Genomic DNA, 20480 nt, shown 5'->3' on the forward strand with positions numbered 1-20480 from the left:
CATAAACATTAAACAACTGAAACACGAGCTGCTAAGAGTATTTCTAATTTAATCTCATCAAGAATTTATGGTCGGATCGTAAATAATTATCTCCAACCAAACACGATCAAGTTATTTTTATGGAATAGCACGTAGGGAAAATATAGCTCAACTTGAGAAGGAGAAAAAATTCTTAAAAAAAATAAGTATAATATTGTTCACATTTCGAAATATTAATATAGGCTATAACGAAACGGTTCACCAGGAAACGTAATTCTATCGAGCTACTCATGTTCGTTTAGGGTTTAGCTTATCTTGATTCACTGTAAGGTTCGTGAAAGCTTATACCTCTATTGTACTCAATCCCTGCCGAAATCGACTACCTACTTCTAGACATTTTCTACATAAAGTGTGCAGTAACCATTTGTTCTAATTTACAAAACGTACTGTGTGACCTATAAATCATTATTAAGTACTTGATTATTGTCACGATATGGATAAAATAGCGTTTTATGAAATTCCGCGTTTTCACGTACGACTGGAATGAGAAAACTACTAAAATGTCATTTAGCACATTTTATTGACTCGTTATGAAACTGATGACCTAATTCAAGCTCATATTATATTACATTATTGAGTACATTTGAGTAAAACTATGATTTTACGATTCTATCATTAACCAAGCCTCTGGTCTAACTCTACAGTTTCGCAACACGATTAGGTAGGTCCAATTTATATGAATTCTCTGTAACGTTTTGAAGTTAGTGTAATTTACTGAATACAAGAATTTTGGAGTTTCAACTCGAAGATTACGCGTGACTAACTAGCTCATAAGCGGCAATGAGTAAAATAAGTGAAACAAATAACTTGTGACTAAGTTTCACGGTCACATCACAAACGTCCATCGTAACAATTGTCAATATTGAAATTAGTATGGACAAAACTATGGGTACTTTATGTATGTCTTTAAACGGCCCAGTTAATGAATGGATATCGGAACAATGTTTCAGCGTGTAATTTATTCATTACACAGGCGTCCTCGATCAAGCCGTCTTGCTAACGGAAAGTCTCCGCCTGATGATCTCTCTGACGTTCATTCAATAAGACGATGTGACACACGTTGTTCTAGTTCTTGCATTTTTATACACAGTTCCTCAATGTTTACAGATTAGAGGGCAACTATTTCATGATTGAGTCTTTGTTATTCCTTACTAATATTATAAATGTTAAAGTCATTCTTTTTGTCGCCCTTTGATGCCTTAACCACTGTACCGATTTATCTAGGGCTTGAGAAAGGACATAGGCAAATTTTCAATAGTTCCTTCGATACGCGGGTCAGACTGCAGGGAACAGGTAGTAGATAAACCTCTATGGGACATATAGGCCTAACTTTTTTTCATACATTTTTACATGACAGATTAATTACTTACCAACATCTTACAGGTATTCAATAACATATGATTTAATTGTTGTGAAAATATAGAGCTATGTACCTTCCACATGACTCATGCCACAAACAGCTCATCTTCACGAGTCTTCATGAAACGTAGACGCTTATTGTGATCTTAATAGCAGACTATCGCGTTTGTATATAAAGCTGTAGGTACTTATGAAACAAATTTTAAGATCATTTAACTCCACAGACTTATTAGACATCGCTTTTTAATTTAACCGTTGAGACATTGATTTTTTAGGCTCGTGTTGCTACGTTTGGACAGAACGTAGGTTAATCACAATAACAATCTTGTCATTTCCTTTCCAACGGACAGAAAATCAATAAAAACTAATTCTTCGAACAAACATCTATCTGACGTGTCACGTGTTACGTACTAATTTTGTATTTCAGTAGTGTTAAATAAAATCTATGAAATACGCCATGACAATAATGGAGAACGTTCTTAGCAATAAATGGCTTGAGTTGTTGGAAATAAGTACAAACTGAAAGCAATGGAGAAACAAATGCAGGCGAGAACGTTGAACAAATCAGCGTGTTGGATATGTTTAGTGCCACCATGGGGATTCACAGACCGAGAAGAAGAAAAGCTATACTCGGCGTATACGCAGCGACAGCGGCAGCGAGCTGTGCCCCGGCTGCTAGCCACCGGCGCGCTGATGCAGGCGTTCGCGGTGGTGGTGCCGGGGGAGCGCGACCTGTCCTTTGCGTACGCCTCTGTCGCCATAGCCCTGGTAGCTAACCTGATCCTGGCGTCCGCGTACGTGTGCGTGCGCCCTGCGCGCCCCGTCCTCAACCATGTGGCGTGGCTAGTGCTCTGGACTCAACTGTTAGTGAGCGCCTCTCGTCGGTTAGGAGATTCGTACAACGAGTTACTTGGCTGGGCCGTAGTGCTTCAATATTTTACCCTCGCTACCCTACCTTTGCATCATGTGTTGCTCATATTGTACAGCTCAATTTCGTTTTGCGGGTATCTTCTGGTGCAATACTACAATGCTTCAACATCAGAGACCAGACTGGCTGACGACTTCTACTTTCAGGTATTTAATGCGTAGCATTTTTTTTAATAATTAAACAGGCATATGTTATTAGGTTTTCCTCAACATTATAACTCTTTACTCTTTGACAGCAAATAGCAAATGGTGCACTGCTACTTGGTGCGACGATGCTGGGAGGCACGGCATATGCTATCAGTGAAAAGCAACAACGTAGTTCATTCCAAGAAACCAAGAGAAGCTTACGTGATAAACTCACAATTGAACAACAGAGCAAAGAACAGGTGACCATTAACGTATCCATAATTCTATATGTATCAAAACCTTACCTATCTGTTTACCAATAAGACCTTAATATAGAAGCTTGGTTGGTTTTCTCTCTCCTTTCTCCAAGGCTAAAAAGGTTCTGAAAAAAAGCATTTTAGTGACTGTCCAATTTTATTTTCTTTGCTATCGTGGGTAGTAAAAACTGAAATGCGATACTTTTTAATGTCGAACGCTGTAAAGGATTAACGATATTTTTCAATTTATTTAAAATTGGTTGAAACGTTTAAAACTTCAGAACAATAATTTCCTTTTTCAATAACCAAGTAGGCACTTAAGTTTCGTCTTCTGTTAAGAATTTATATAATTTTGAAATTTATGTTCCAAGTCTGAAATGGGAATATTTTATTACTGAGTAAAGTTTGTTTCGTCGATTTTTGGCAACCCTTGGATTGAATTGCCCGACTTTAAGTTTAAACGTTACTAAGTTTAACGTTTGGGTCTTATTTAAATTGATGTCAGCGGTTATATCAATAAAACTAAGCAAGTATGCATTAATATATTCCTGCAGTCTCGTAAGAACTGTGTTGTCACCCGAAACACCGGAACTATCTTGTGTTTAAACGAGTAGGTATGTAGGAGTCAGACTAACGTAATCTGACTAAATACATATTTGATAAGACAGATTTTGGAGACGCTGACAAGCTGGTGTTCAATAAGAGTATATCGACTCAGCTGCAATCAAATCGTTTACTGCCTGTGATCCATAAAATCACGGGAAACGTCACCGAGCTGGCTTCAAGCGCAGTGATGTGTGGCGATGACACACCTACTCACACTTATGCGTAGTTTCATCATCCATGAGAGGGCGCATCAAATATAGGGAAGCGATCAGATCGTTCAAGTTAATGATTTCATTTTTACACGTTGCGAAATACGGGAAGCCAAACTCTCTCTCTTAATAATGTAAAGATCGTAGGAGGCGAAATTTATATCCGTATTTAAGCCGTATCTAATCACAATGACTCGCATACAAATTAAATTTCTCAAACGTTTCATCTTCTTGAATTTACGAACAAGCTTTTCAGTTTCTTTTGGTAGATATCCCATTTGATGCAAAGTGATGTTGGAGTGATAGAAGCGTACTTAAGTAATTTCATCATGAACACATTTCTTTTAGGAGCGGCTGCTGCTATCGGTTCTCCCAGAACACGTCGCCGTGCAAATGCGGAAGGAACTCGGTCTGATTGATACGCAGTTCAAAAAAATTTATATGTCTCGACATGAAAATGTCAGGTATATCTGCAGCTTAGAATGGTTTATTTCGGCAACTATATAATTAACTACTATTATACATGTATTAACATATTATTTCTACATGCAGTATTCTGTATGCGGACATCGTAGGCTTCACTGCTATTTCCTCAACATATTCAGCACAAGATCTCGTCGCCATATTGAATGAGCTGTTTGCTCGTTTTGATCGACTTGCTGAGGTAAAGAAAATTTAATTTATTATTTCGTCTCCAAGTCTCGTCCGCGTTAAATTAATACCGCCAGTCTCGGCTTCCGTAAATTGTTATTTTATTTTGTAGAAATATCAACAGCTTCGCATTAAAATTCTGGGGGATTGTTATTATTGCATCAGCGGAGCGCCTGTTGAGCGTCCTGACCATGCCGTGCTCTGTGTGCACATGGGACTTTCTATGGTCAAAGCCATTAAGTAAGTTTAAAAGTACCTTTTAAAAATAGAATACTGAAAATTAATATATGAAGCCTTATGTGTATTTCGATTTGTCCAGATATGTTCAGCAGACCACAAACTCGCCAGTAGACATGCGAGTGGGCATCCACACAGGTGCAGTACTCGCGGGAGTACTTGGCCAAAGACAATGGCAGTTTGATGTATACTCACGAGATGTCGAACTAGCCAACAAGATGGAGAGCAGTGGCATGGCTGGGTAGGTAGCTACTGACGTCACATTTCTGTTGCCAGTGTTATCTAGACAGGCGCCTTTGAAAAACAAAGAAGAACAGAGCTTAGATGTCTTATTTAAAACTTGAGTAAACTTGAAAGAAATGTCGTTTCACTAAGGTTGATCAACTTCATACAATTAGCAACGTAAAATTCTGTCTCACACAGGAAAATCTATCTTTAAAAATCTCATAGCATCTGTGTCGCAGACACTACAATCCATTTCATTTCATTGTACCTAAACAATGTCAAAACTGTTTACACACAGAGATGCGAAACAGACAAATAAAATCATCTAAAGGTGGATTATTCGTTTATTCTTAGTTGTTTTAAAAGATTTATTTATTCAACGACTTTAGTAGCTGTTTCTATTTATGTGTACGTAGTTACATTCTATTTATAAGAGTTTTGTTTACAGACGCGTACATGTTTCCGAAGTAACGCTGAGTTTTCTGAACGACGAGTTTGAAGTAGAGCCCGCTCATGGAGAACGGCGCGAGGAAATGCTGCGCCAGGCTGGCATCAAGACGTACTTCATCGTGCGAGTTCTCAAACCGGTGAGTACTCTGCTCAAATAACATAAACAATAATATAGGTACTTACAGCCTACTTACGTACCTATGCCACATTACTTGCTCGTTTTGCCTTGTTATTTCTGCAGGCGCCTATATTGTAACGAGACTTTTCTGTAGTTTTCAGTGTAAACATTATATTGTTAGGAACGTGTAATTCGGTTGCTACGTACCTTTGTGTAATAAGAAATAAACATTTACGCTAAACGAGAACGTGCGTATTTCTGAGAACTACTCGTAAGCACTTCAGTCCACACATTGCAGATGATATTGCCAACGAATTCACTAAAGAGTTTTGTTGTTATAACAAAAATAGCTAATATAATTCTCAAGTGTATGTATTACGAATATCTTATACTTCTATTCTATCTTATACTTATATCATTCTCAAATTAATGTATTACCTACTAATATTATAAAACATATAAGATTACACATATTCTTAATAACAGTTCTCGTAGGACCAGTGACACCTGTCTGTCTATGGAACTCGTAATCCTTATTTTAAAAGTGTATATCAAATTATAATTACTTATCTGAGCATCGGTAAAATCTGATTAAACAACCTCAATTATTGTAACAATAATTCCCTGTCTGTATGTACTTGACAATGCTGAAAAGGGAATTGGCAATATAATAATTTAATATAAACCGACCCCATCATATTTGGGAGGCAGACTAGGTAGATGGGAGAATAAGCAAACAAATTGACACAAATATTTACAATTTTAGAACCCAATGGACCAATCAAATTAAGCAATTTGCCAACAGCGACATTTTCCGTTATCAATGCCTTAATTAGCCTGAATAGTCTCGACTGCGATGTGAAATATTTGTATCGGGGTACGCAGCTGTGAATGTACCTACATACATTTTTGATTGACACTATGTATGTACAAAATACTACCTCGCTACCGAATTCCGAATCATATTATTCGTTCGCGAAACGCGTGGGTTTTATATGAATTGTTTTGTGATCAATTTGCCTCCAGTGAATAACTTTCACGCTGTGCAATAATATAAACTGCGTTGTTGAAATTAATTTGCATATTGATAGGTATAGTTTTCAATATCTTTTGTTCTACTATGAGCTTAGTGTACTAGATGATATTATAAACGGTAAGTACATCGAATATATCGGAAAGCGAAGTCTCTTCCCGAACCCACCCACCCGCGGAGAGAGCTCCTAACTCCCACTAGTAGCAAGACTGAAGCTGATTATGATGGTTCTATCTAAAAGAGCCTAGATACTGAAGAACTATATGTGCTTGATTGAAATGTTTATTTCGATTTAAGCCTGCTTTTATTTTACTTCCGTTTAACGAGGAAGGAGAAGTTGACGTTCAATAGTTTAAGTACCTACATGCTATTTGGCGGTCAATCAAAAACTGCTTTTTATATATAGATAACCTTAACAAATTGCTTGGAAGCATTTAATGAATGTTGCTATAACACAGCTGGAAGTAATCCAAAATATTGCAGTTTACACCCTACTTATGCATATCGTAGTTTTCGCAGTTATTACAAACGTGCTTTACATTTTAAACTATATTTCCATTTAAGGCTAAAATATTAATATCTTAAAGAAGGAAGTACCTATTCACTATCAAAAATAAAGTAGACCTACTTACTGTGAACAAGATAGTAACATGAACCATCCTTTTACTTTTCTATCTATATGGAACGGACGCCGAAGCAAATTGGGTCGACAAAGCTTTATGACAAGGTGAACAAAGCGAAATGGAAAATCTATGATTTTCTTGTTCATATTGCAGTCTGCATTTATTAACACGTGAATACTCTCTTTTACTTTATTCATTTGAAGCTATGATCACGTTTGCCTTATAAAGATGGTCGTGGTATTTGTATATTTTGTAAACTAGGTTAATCCCACCTACCGGGATTTAATTACACGAGTGAGCAGGGCAGCAAATAAAATGAATAAATGTGAGGCAGTGCGTTTCAGTTTCCGTAGCTAGTGGAGTTATGTTTACTGTGATTGTATGGTACAGTTTCAAGGAGGCGAGGAGAAGAGTGCACCGGAGGGCGAGGCCGCGGAGGGTGGAGACGCGGCCGACACGCTCTCCGACCTCCGAGACGATGACGAGGACTCGGTGAGTGCACTACTGCGCTTCCCCGCCCCTCCCGCCCTCCCCCGCACCGTTCCCGCGCCTCCAGCCTAAATAAATAGGACACTAGGGCACTAGGCGGCCTGCGCTAGATAGTTCCTAGTGTAGCTAATGTAGCAGGTTAAAATAATCTCACTCGAATCGATTGTTCATTATGTTCGGACATGTTGATTGTTAATGCTACAAGTACGCGGATCATGTGCTCTCATATATTGATTTTTCGCTTGTCAATTACATAGACATGCTTCGTACATTATTCGTAGGTTCTGTCGCCACAAGACGAGAGCAAGGACAACGAAGAACAGAAAATACTTAGCATGTTGCAAGAAGAGCTGGTGAATAGAGACGATGACAAGTAAGTTCACAGGTTTTGCACAATATTATTCAGTCCTTTGTTGTAGGTACCGTGTGTAATAGCTATGTGAAGTGGACAGTTTGAATCTTCATTTGAGTCTCTATTTTGTTTAAGACATTATTTTTAACATAAACTTATTTACAAAGGCGAGCTGTACATAATCAGTCAACGAAACCCATTGTAAAAATTACTGAATGTGTTTTCTTAAAATACTTGCCATTAAAATATTGCTAAACAAGCACTACGTATATACAAATACTTATACAGTGGTTTGCTTCCAAATTATCAATCGAGCAAGTTCACTGAGCTGTGTATTTAAATTATTTTGTATATCTTGGACAGTTTTTCTGTTCCTATTTCTGTTGCTTTCACCGGAAACTATTAACGAGCAGCTCGGCGGTACTCATTTTTCCAGTTTTCCCTTTTTATTTTATTTTTATTTCTGTCTCTGGCTATTACCCAATAATTTAATTTATTCGCAGCGCATCACAATGTTTGTTTCTTTTTGTATTACACAAACCGCATAGGCTGGAATGTGAAGGGCAAACCCATCTCGCGTATAATTGATAGGATCGTTGGACTACTCATTAGCATGTCTGTTTTTCCAGTGTTTGCTCATCAAAAGTATACACATAATTATAATGATTGATTTATTGTGGTCGACCACCATCACCTTCATTGTGTTTATATGCACCGTAATCTCAATAATATGTTGGTTGTGATAATATTGCTGCAAGATATGAATTTCAAATTATTAACTGCATGTAAGATTAACTCATTTGTTCTATTGAATAAAACTAATGAACTGGATTGCTCTTAACGTTAACGCAGCGAATTATTTTCATATTTCCTTTTTGTTGGGTGTTTGTAAATGTGTAAGGCGAGTGAAGATCGATCTGTTCGGATACACCGCGTATCGCAAATAGTTACAATATGCTATTTCAGGCGCATGTAATGGAACCGTGTCAATAAACACATTTACCATACCGGTCCTCGGCCTATGCAGGAGCAGATTGTTTTCTTTATTATGAGCTGCAATTTATAATCTATAAACGTAAAGTGATGATCGAATATATTGCTCAATTTCTATACAATGTTTATTGATGGATGTAAGTAGGACTTTGGAACTTTCTCCATGTTTAAGATCTTTAGAGATTTAAGAGTATATCAACGTATTAAAATTAAAATATTATTCTCAATGTATTGATTGATAAAATGTAATGCCAGGGAGCTAGCAGACGGGACGACGTTATGCCTGACGTTCAAAGCGTCGGGGGCGGAGGACGTGTACGCTCGGCGAAGCGATCCGTGCCCGCTGGCCATCGCCGCGCCGCCGCTGATGCTGCTCCCGGCCGTGGTGACGCTGGCCAGCTTCGCGGTGCCGCCCACCTGGTCACTGCATGCCGTCTACCTCGCGCTCGTGCTAGAGACCGGCCTAATCAACGTGGTTTATTACACGTGCTATCGATATTCACAGTATAAGGTCAGCATTGATAATTTTATGCCTAAACTATTTCGAGAAGAAAGTAGGGAATTTTAACAACAGTAGGTACCTATGCCATGTACCAAGGCGCAAAAATTCACAAGATTGTTAAGTGCATGACCTATAAACTGATTGTCAGATTACAAGATACAATTGGCAATACTTCAACAAGGTCTTAGTGCCAAAAGGTCTATTTAGATGTACGCAATAAATAATCGACTTATAGAAAACCTTAGCCTATCGCTTATCGCTATGGGGAGCGTGAGGAATGTTAAATGTTGAAGCGAAAAGAACGCCATTCTCGTTCACTGATGAAATCATAAAAGCCTCTGTCTAATACAAATGTTAAAGAGAATTGTTTTAAAACAAAACGCTTTTTATAGGTACCTATTTAATAAAACTTTTACAAATGGCTAGACATCAATTAGCTGTAATGTTTAATGACACTTAAACTGCAAGTGAATGAATAACAGCAATCCATTACTCATTATTGTATGTTGCCTGAATTTCAATATAATTAGTGATTTGTAATGTTGCAGAAAAAAATAGTGAGTCCTTATTGGAAGCTAACATGCGGAACGTTCAACATCGCGATGTTTGTGGCCGCGAACATTGCGCCACTGGTGAGTGCGCTAACACCATCTAACTATGTTCACTATCACCGACTCTCACTATCATACTCGTTATTTCTATTTCCATCGCGACGAGTTTCCGTCACGATTACTATCACTATCACTACAGCTGTCGCTATCGCCGCGCGTCGGCAATCAGTCTTCATACCCACACATGTCATCTTAACTTATTAGATTGTTGTTTACTTTTTAAAAGTTTCCTATAACTTTCGAGAAACTTTTTCTGACATTCCATACATTATCAATTTTGTATCTTAATATATGGTTATAAATGTTTGTGCAGATAATTTGCGGTAATTTCGAGACGATGCTTCTGGAGGATGGGCTTCGAGACGACGCGCCTGCGCACAGCGGCGCACGTCGCTGCATACATCCTTCTTACTACTATCATGTGAAGTACCTTTTCTACTTTCACATTTACATACCGACGGCAGACTGACGAACAATATGCCGATTCGACACATCAGCCTCAGCCTAGACAGCTGTTGAAAATTAACAGATACATGTGGAAATGGGCACTAAGTCTAGTGCCCATTTAACTAGTCTTTTACATAATGATTTTTGTGTCGCAACAATCAAATTTAGGTATTCCACTCAATACGTAATATTTCATAAAAATGACGAATCCATGCTAAAACGTTTTTATAGTCAAATTAATTTTCTACGGCTTCATATTTAGTATGAACGATGCATAGGCCAATTTAACTATGCAGCTGTGGAGTTTAGAGAAATTCAATAATTTTCAACGGTTGCAGATGTATTTCACAGAAATTATATAAAGCAATCGAAATACCTAACTAATATCTACCACATACAATCAGTACTTATATGTTTTCAGTGGTATGTTGTATAACGCGGTTGACCTTTCAAACGTCCTAGCTTTCTCACGTAGTCGTAAATAGTTACTGTTACTTACACCAACCAAAGTTCTTTAGGTTAAACGAATGCAACCAAACAACAGCGTGAAGCTGGTGACAGGTTTCTCATCGTTGTCGCTTATACAAACATCATAGTAACCTATTTCCCCCGTTCGACTTTTTTAATCTCGCATCGTGGGAAGACAAACAGCTGATGTGTACAGCTCGGAGCTATTGGTACGTTTTTAGTTCAACGTGACAAATAATGAATCAAACTCAAATGCAATCGATTCATAGCTAGGCATAGTGGATAGATTTATTAATTAGGTAGATAATTAGATACGTTTGGAAGGTGCAGCCAACTAATTACACGACGAGGAATGGGGGCTCTTTGTAACCATATACTTGTTTATTTAATTCATTAAAGGCGCATTTATACGGAGGAAGAATAAACGGCCCTGTTTTTCTTAATTAAGCTCAATTTTCTTGCAAACACGAACTTACACGAGCCATCCTTACGTAATTAGTACTTGTCAGCACGGGTCAATGTCACGGAAATTAATGTTAATGTTCCTATCTACTTAATTATTATTTTACTTTGTGTAAATTCTATATGATTTTGAGTAAAGAAGAATATTCGTGTGACAATAATTGTAAGATGTTAACATATACTAATACAGGGTAGAGAAGATATAATTGTAGACATCACAAGTTCAGTATTAAAGTCAATTTCACGAAAGAAGTAAATACAATTTTCCGCAGGATTTCTTTCGTAAATATTAAAGATACTTCTTAGCAACTAGTTATCTTAATGACTTGTTCATATCCAGGTGGGTGCGGGCGCAGCTTGCGGCGCGCTGTGGGTGTCGCCGTTGGGTGTATGTGCGCGCAGCGTGCTGCTGGCTCTGCTAGCCGCCGCGCACGCCGTGCCCGCGCTCCTGCACCCCGCGCTGCTGCTGTCGCGGCCCTCGCTCGACCGCGACCCCTACCGCGTGCGCTACAACGCCACCACCGACTACGACGAACACCTACTGGCGATACTGTATGTGACCATCAAACAAACCTGGGGCCTGATTCTGCAAACGTAATAATGTGACAATTGGATAACAATGTAATCTCAATAGCAGTTTTATCTAATATGTATTTAAGACCAATCGTATTCCATGAAATTTCTACAGGGTAGTCTGCTCTTCAATCATAAGGGATTGTTCACACCAAACGTATTGTCCGCCGCTGACTGTGAGTATACTCACTGTCTGCCCCAGTGTGAACGTCGACTCAATCTGCAGTACCCGTACTCACCAAGCCGACAATAAGCTATAGCGTACGATGCGCTACATGTGTGAACAAAAGAATAGGCTCGTGTAGATTCACACTAGATGCGTACGCTGAGCGGCTGACTATTCTACACATAAAAGAGCTCAGTATTTGAACCCCCCAATCTTCATACATAACAGATGCTATGTCTTCCCAAGCGCATCTCCGTAAGTTTCTATCACTAAATTCTTCTGAATTCGCATTCCAAATACATTCTCTAGAATGTACTTCTGCAATAAACTTTTCGGTGTCGAACATCGCGAGGTGTCACGTGTCACGTCTGTCCTCATTAAAGTTTGTTTCTCGAGTGTATTGCGGCCGAGGCGCGCGGCGGTGCGGGCGCGGCGGAGCGGCGCTATTCGGCAACTGCGTCCGCGTAGCCAATCCGCGTCCGCCGTGCATAGTCGCGTAGTAAAATAATCGGCCACTGAGAGTCAGCGACAACTGACGACGTAATAGCGTATAGTCGGTTCGGTGTGAACGACAATTTCAATATATATGGAAAAGCAATAAACTGCGTAACGCGCGCTCACAGTCAGCGGCCGACAATACGTTTGGTCTGAACGATGCCTAAATCATTTGCAGACAATATGATTCATTATTAAATCACAGAAAATAATAAAACGGTTATTAAAAGAAAAACTAGCGGAATGCCACATACGTTTCAATCGTGATTGGATCTCAGTTGGATATCAATCGTATGTCGCTTAACTAAAATTTGCAGAATCAAGCCCCTGTTCAAAAACCTAGCTTGTGACATGAACTTTTCTGATGCTCTTTTTATATTGCAGGGCTCGTATCCACGGCGGTCGAAACATAATCATGCTGTTCTTCATAGTGGTGGCGCTCCTGATATTCAATAGATACGTACGTATTATTAGGAACGGGAACCATAAATATACCCTATATTTGCATTTACTATAGGCATTACAAGAACTTGCTATGGTCAGTTTTGCTACATTAACTTTGACGTGTGCCCCAGGTGGAATCCCTGGAGCGTGCCCGTCATTCCCGCGGGGAGCGCATGCGGGCACAAGCGGAGCAAGCTGGTGACTTGCGACGGCGCAACCAGGCGCTCATCCACAACGTGCTGCCGCCGCACGTGGCGCGTCACTTCATGGGCGCGCGCCACCACCATCGCGACCTCTACAGCCAGAGTTACGCGGAGGTCGGCGTGCTATTCGCCTCCATGCCCAACTTTTCAGGTATGTAAGCTGTTCTGAGGATTGTGTGCTGTCCTCTGTGATGTTGTTCTTAGTGAGTTTATATTTAGAAGATTTGAGAAAATATATAGCGGGGATTGAGCGTGAGTGCAAGTCGATGTGCCTAGAAATTATGTTATTTTTGAGATGTCTTCAGATAGAGATGGATGTATATTGTATTGTATGAAGAAGACCCATTAAAAATAGTGCTACAACAAAATTATTGGGATAAGATTAGGAGGACGATAATGAGGTTAACGTGAACATTTCAACTGGTCTCAATTATAAACTTCACTGTCGGCGCACCTACTAATTTAACCACTGTCAATACAATATTTCTCGATGAATAAATAAAAAATATTCCTGACAGTTCAGTATGTAAATGATTATTTTCAAAGGTCATATGTTCTAAGGTTTTAACATGCATCTTCAATACTATTACAGAAAAATGTCGCTTTCGTTGCTTGCCTTGACTAGTTTTGTTACTAGACATGTTAATGAACACGTTTATAAAAAAATTGTCATTTTATTGTATTCAATAAAGACTTAAAAAAAATTGTAGTCTTTTGCTTTTATATTTAATTAACCTTTACTTAAGAAGGTTTTATTAACTAGCATTAAATTTATTATTATGTCATGTATTTTTTGCTTTGTTACAGAGTTCTACTCCGAAGAAACAGTCAATAATCAAGGCCTAGAATGTTTACGGTTTCTGAATGAAGTCATATCAGACTTCGATCTGGTAGGTAATTGTTCATTTCGTTTCACAAACATGCGCATTACGGATATAAACGCATACTATTTAATATGCAAGCATCATGAATACCAGTACAACTTTTGTTGCCTCACTTTATATATCGTGCAACGACAACTTCATAAAGCACAACTTCATTTTATTGTTTAATACACGTACAATTTCGTATGAAAGCATAACTTAAAGAAGTTGCACAATTAACACAGTTGTCTTATACTATAGGTTAACCTCCGAAAAAACTTGGTCAAATAACAATTTCATTAAAATGAATAAAAATTATTTGTTTGACCAGACAAATTTAATTTCCTGTAAACGTATTGCGTATTTTACCTCCACGATATGAAAGTAGTGGTAAGATTTCCGTTGCAAGTCATTCAACTACAGCACAACCTCATTTAGGAATAGGAATTCATCTAATTTCCTAAATATTTTTTTGTAATCTAGATGAAAAAAATAATAATTGAGTAGATCTCTAAGATATTAGAAAATTTATGCAAGTTTTAGTACAAAGGTGTAAGCGAGAATACAAAATTTTCACACAATTGAATGTACTTCATGAAGCGCAATAAATAGACATTGTAACTTGGAATATATATCTACTACTAAATAGACAATGTAACTAATAATATATATCTACTACTAAATACTAAATAGACAATGTAACTAGGAATATAATACTATACATTTAGATTCTGTCCTTCCTGGTTAAACGAGGTTGTATAGGAAACTACTTTCCACTTCACAAGTAGGTTCTAAATGGTGATTGAAGGGCAAAGGTGCAAATTGTATACCTATGTGTCTTTACGTCTTTGTGTCTTATTTATTGCTCATTTAAATTTACATACAAATTAACTTTCAAACATGTTTGATGCTGTAACAAATTAACGGACAATTTTATATTCTGGTTGCAGTTACTTGAAGATTCCAAGTTCAGTAAGGACATAATCAAAATAAAAACTATCAGCTCCACGTACATGGCTGCGTCAGGCCTAAACCCAACGCGACAAATGCAGGTAACATAATAAACATAATTTCAATGGTTAATTTTAATTATTATTTAAGAAAGGCACATGTTGAAATAATTTGACAATAAGAATGATTAGGTATGTATAATCGTAAGCGATACGTAAGAATGACATTTAACACTGAGTTTATAACTACGAAAGGACATTTAATTTTTAAAATTACACAAGTTTTTATGAGTGCAATTCGGAACAAGTTCGCAAAGAAAAGCTACAAATAAAAAATTATAAATGGTTTTCATTTAATTTAACTAACTGTTGGCCGTAGTTTATGAAGAACAATTCACAATAAAACGTAACAGAATCTAATAAAAATTGAATATAACAAAAGAACAAACAATAAAAAGTTGTTCAGATAGTCTTAGCTAAAATTGACAAAGGTACCTAATCATTTGAAATTAAAACACATGACACGGAAGAATATTTATTTATCTATTTCAATAATCAATAATGACTTTCACGAATAACCACACCACGATGATCGTCACAGCCATCAGACGGGGTGCTAGTGCGATGGGCGCACCTGGCATGTCTGGTGGAGTTCGCGCTAGAGCTGCAGCGCGTGCTCGCAGCCATCAACGAGCAGTCCTTCAACCACTTCGTACTGCGCATGGGCGTCAACCACGGGCCCATCACCGCCGGCGTCATCGGCGCGCGCAAGCCCCACTACGACATATGGGGGAACACCGTCAATGTTGCGTCTCGGATGGAAAGCACCGGCAAAGCTGGCTGCATTCAGGTACCATCAAAAAGACTATATTATTTCTTTTCATCATTTAGAAGATTCTGTTCTACAAAACTGTTCCTTCTTTGTGGTACAGGTGACAGAAGAGACTTGCGAGATCCTGCAGAGTTTCGGCTATTACTTCGAGCAGCGTGGCCTGGTCGCGGTCAAGGGCAAGGGCCAGCTCATGACCTACTACTTGCAGGGCAAGCGCGACACGCCCACCGGCCAGACGGACAAACACACTGTCAGTAACACCTAATATGAACATAGAATACATTTTTATCTAATAAGCTACCAAATACATATGTTAATTGTACGATGCAGGGGCATAACAAACTAACCGCTCTTGATCTAAAAACTTTAACCTTCGTTGGGACGATTTTCATATTAATAGATCATGTTATTTTTTACTACAAAATATACTATGAGAAACTAAGCTTGGGAAGGCTTCACTTGTATACATCGCTATTCTAAATAAAATTGTCATCTCCAGGCTCAAGGCACACAGACGCAGAATTAAAGGTCAAAAGTAAAAAGAAAGTTCGTTAGCGATATAACATGAAGACATTCGCTCAGCTAGAGTGCGTCAGTGTGTCTTGCCTCGAAATCTAACATTGTGTTCATGCGAGTTCCCTCAGACATAACGGTCAATTACAAATAACGTAACTGTCGGATATTACGACAGCGTAACATGTGTAATGTTTCCATAACGGATTGTCGTCGGAAGCGAGGAGACACCGTGGGTGCTGGTGCGCTGCCACCTGGAGGGGAGGGGGAGAGGGGGGTGCAGTGCGTGCGCGGTGGACAGTCTACCCGGACAGGCCGACTTGTATCTTGTCGCACTGGACGGGCAGGCCGCCCGCCTCGCACGTCATACCATCATCGCCGATCATCAGCTGCTAACTACTAACCCATGATATTACGTATCTATGTATTTCTGTATGTGCTTGTGCTCAGTGCAAAGTACCTGCGTAGTTTCTTGTGTTCTTGTACACTTCCGTGTAAATGAGTGCGCAGGTCGAGTGACTTTACTTTTATTTTCACCGCGTTCAAGCACCTTTGGCATGTGGTTATAGGCGTTTACAATTGATTGTTGCGTGTGTGCCTAAATCGTGTATCTGTGTTTGTAAACATTGCATAATTACTCTTTCACAAGGATGTTACTCTCGCTTGCAACGACCATAATATTGTTACATTCGCAGTTTGACCTTTAATGGAAACAGGAATGTCGCGGAATTGTTGTTACGATAATAAGAAAGCCGATCCATTATATTCACAGTAGAAATACCTATATAGCTTCTATTGAAAAGAATTCACGTGATGCGAAGCATCTCTGCCATAATTTGACATTTAAAATAATTTCGGCATAAGTTTTCAAAATTCACCTGAAAATTATCTATCCAAGAAAAGTCAAATTGTTCTGAATTCAAGTCAGTATTTCAATAACATTGCATTAGGTATTACAGACGAAGCTGGAAAATCTGAATAACAAAGGAGTGTCCACTGTTCTGTCCCGTAACTATCACGATTCCGGTGTATTTGCGGAATTAGTATTACGCAATGTATTGTACAGTTAGCGTTGTACGGCATTACAGGTGGAGCCCCCAGCTCCGGAGCCTGGAGCCGGCGACGCGTTGCTAGCCAATGGTGACGCCGCAGACGGCTGCGACCCGCTGCGGGCCCCGGCTGACGCAGATCGGCCCCTACTGCCAGCCTGAATACTGCCCTGCATTCCATACTACAATAATATAGGCGTAACCACTAAATAAACTGTCATAAACTCATACCTTCATTCTCACAGCAATAAAATAACTCTCTCTAAAAATACTGCTACACACGAAGTGGCACTTTTGAATTAGATCAGAAGTAGGTGTTGTATAGGAATATACCTACCTATATTTTTTAAATGTTTCAAAAAATTATTGATATTTACGTTAATTTATCTGCCGTGTCTAAAATCTCATTTCAGTGTGTGCATAAATTTCACAGTTTTCATAATGCAGCTGTTAGATGTCTGTAAAATAGTACAAAGTATGAGGAACAGTCGTCTTTCAAAGTGTCCTTCTTTTTCTTGAATTTTGTATGAAGAGAAAAGAGTTTTTGTATGATTGGCAAGGAGTGATAGAAGAAAATAAAAAAAAACTAAGGATTCACCGTTGAGTGGCTGTATTAATATTACTGCAGTATTCATATATAAATTACCACACACATAACATACTTACCTAACAAAAGCCCAGAAGCCTTCATTAAACAAGTCTTTAGTTTTTGTTAGACGTTTGTTTGTTTGAAGTAGTTTGCTATATTGAAATGCTTTTTATAACAGATGCGACAAAGCAAGCTCAAAGTAATTGGATTGAAGACGCGTTTACTTATATCTATTAAGCAGTTAAAATTAATAGACTTATCGATATGGTGAGAAGCACTCTTCACATGAAAAAAGGAGTGTTTTACCAATTTTTTGAAATAACAACGATAACAAATAAGCTGAACTTGTTTATTCAAAACTAGACTAAACTAGTTACCCTGAATCTAGTTTCGCCGGTAAACAAGTATTCTTAGAATGCAAACACTGCACACAATGATTTTTCTCACACTAACTTAAGGCATTATACATAGATACTAAATTGGTAAATAAGTATTTATTTTGTAAAACCATAGACGTAGAAAAATAATAGTTAGTGCTTGAATATTGCTGTCATGAAATCATAATTGCCAGTTGCCTATTAAGTTTTGGTTAATAATAATGAGAAAGTGAGTGCTGTCTAATGGTTGTTACGTAAGGTTTACATTAATACTGCTTAAGCCTATGACGTTTATATGTAATTGTATTGTATTATCTATTCTTACGACAATGACTAATCAAACTGGAAACAATAATCATTCTTTTTTTTGCAATTCAATATTTGAAAGATCAAACGATACGCCTCATGGTTGGTTGAGTTCATTTACCCTTTTGGATATCGACATCGACTACTTCTAATATAACTGTTTACAGCTCTAGGTAATGAATGTGACTTTTAACTTAGTATTTAATAACTTAGTGATGTGATCACGATGTTATACTTTCTACTGGCTCATTGTATGCAGTAGGTAAGGGCCACAACTATGATTAATTAGAGAAATGGACTAGCGATCTAGTCTTGTTATTCAAAATAAAGTGTAGCAATAATAAATTATAATTTAACTTATTATTCAGGGTAATAATCACTTCAAACAACAAACAAATCTAGGAGTTTATCAAAAGATCTGATAAATAAATAGTTTATCGTTGTGGTAATCCGTATACCCATCTATTGGGGTGGGTTTAGCTTTACATTGCAATGAGAACTTTTGTATTCGGTGTAGCTTTATATTACTTTGTGCGTTCTAAATCCAATTCATTATCATTTAAGTGTCCAGCGGACTCGGAGGCACTAAACTGCCTTCATTATTATGATAAACTATTCTTGTTTTCATTCTGCGTCTGATATAATAATTCATCGATAAATCAATTTATGGATTTTCTTACTGCACAAGTCTTGACCCACCCTAATAGTGTATTAGAAAGAATTGTAAATTTTAACAAATAAACGCATTAAGCTTATGGTATCTATTATTTCAGGTTAAAAAAAATGGTTCAGGAGCCCATTATTTTGGTGGGTAGTGTTAGTAAGGGTAAATAAAAGGAAGCCATTCCGCGTAAAACAGCGATAAGCGATAGCATCTGTTGGTAGTGGAGACCAACCCCGATATAGCAAACAGATGACGACGAAGGTTCAACAGCTCATCGATTCATACATATGCATCTTTTTTATACCGAATATATTGTTTTGTAATTTTCATATACGTATCTGAGCTTTAACAAAAATATTGTGTAATATCTAAGAAATATCTTACATTTCACAGAAAATCAAGAAAAAAATGTGTTGACTGATTCTATAAGAAACCACAAATAACATTTATTGCCTATAAACCCAGTTTCGTTAGCCTTTCAATACCCACAAACTCCTTTTTGTTACCTACTTTTTGAACAATTTATTATAATTTTATTATTATTGTATTAGGCACATTGTGCATCCTTATTTTTATACTTTTATAATGTTATATCATGAACAAACTGATATCGATAAAGATTCAAAATGGAACCTACATGAGCAGATACAAGTTTCGCGAGTTACATAACAGTGTTTTTGCAGTAAATCTTATATAGTTGGTGTTGCCTCATCTTTGGATCTTCATGTATTTAGGTAGCTATATTGTGATATTGATTGTTAGGTACTTAGAACGTTAGCATCAGTGTCGCTTGAATCTCATCAGACGGACGCGTCTGTGCCAGTGTGTAATCAATTAAGAGTAGAATATTATGTACTACGTATTAGAGTAGGTGATACAAATATAATGTAACATCATTAAATCTGTGCTTTCATAATTCGCCTAGAGTATCTTCTTAGCCTAAGTATTTATTGTGTACTTTTGTATTAGAGTATAAAGTATCTACTAGGACGTAACATAGGTGTCATCTTCCGAGTAGGTCCTTGCACAGATCTATCATAGATACATATTGTTTAAATACATATTGTGTAGGTATCTCAGTGGTGATATTATTACTGTAATTCGTATTTAGGTGTATGTAGAAAGATGATTTTATTTTCTTTCTCTCTAGTGATATTACCTACTTCCTGTGATTTGTGACTATTAATAATTTTATACATGTTCTAGCTCAAACTAAATCTGGAGGTTGAACTTCTCTTGGCTATAATTTTATTAAATAAAGCAATATCTACA

The 20480-nt window shown here is 37.7% G+C and overlaps 1 protein-coding gene across 1 annotated transcript; it reads left to right on the forward strand.

The window, feature by feature from the left end:
• The first annotated feature begins 1725 nt into the window (after window positions 1-1725).
• Window positions 1726-20480, forward strand: LOC124646154 (adenylate cyclase type 8). Its single transcript, XM_047186235.1, has 20 exons — window positions 1726-2472; window positions 2562-2711; window positions 3872-3987; window positions 4076-4187; window positions 4287-4414; window positions 4494-4652; window positions 5085-5223; window positions 7251-7352; window positions 7631-7722; window positions 8950-9205; window positions 9745-9828; window positions 10121-10228; window positions 11525-11736; window positions 12803-12878; window positions 12994-13216; window positions 13873-13955; window positions 14879-14980; window positions 15480-15728; window positions 15811-15960; window positions 17312-20480. Exons 1-20 carry the CDS (start codon window positions 1927-1929, stop codon window positions 17432-17434), a joined length of 3210 nt encoding a protein of 1069 aa, XP_047042191.1. The 5' UTR covers window positions 1726-1926; the 3' UTR covers window positions 17435-20480.

This window comes from Helicoverpa zea, chromosome 3 (genome assembly GCF_022581195.2).
Source record: "Helicoverpa zea isolate HzStark_Cry1AcR chromosome 3, ilHelZeax1.1, whole genome shotgun sequence".
In the NCBI taxonomy this organism is placed as follows: Eukaryota; Metazoa; Arthropoda; class Insecta; order Lepidoptera; family Noctuidae; genus Helicoverpa; species Helicoverpa zea.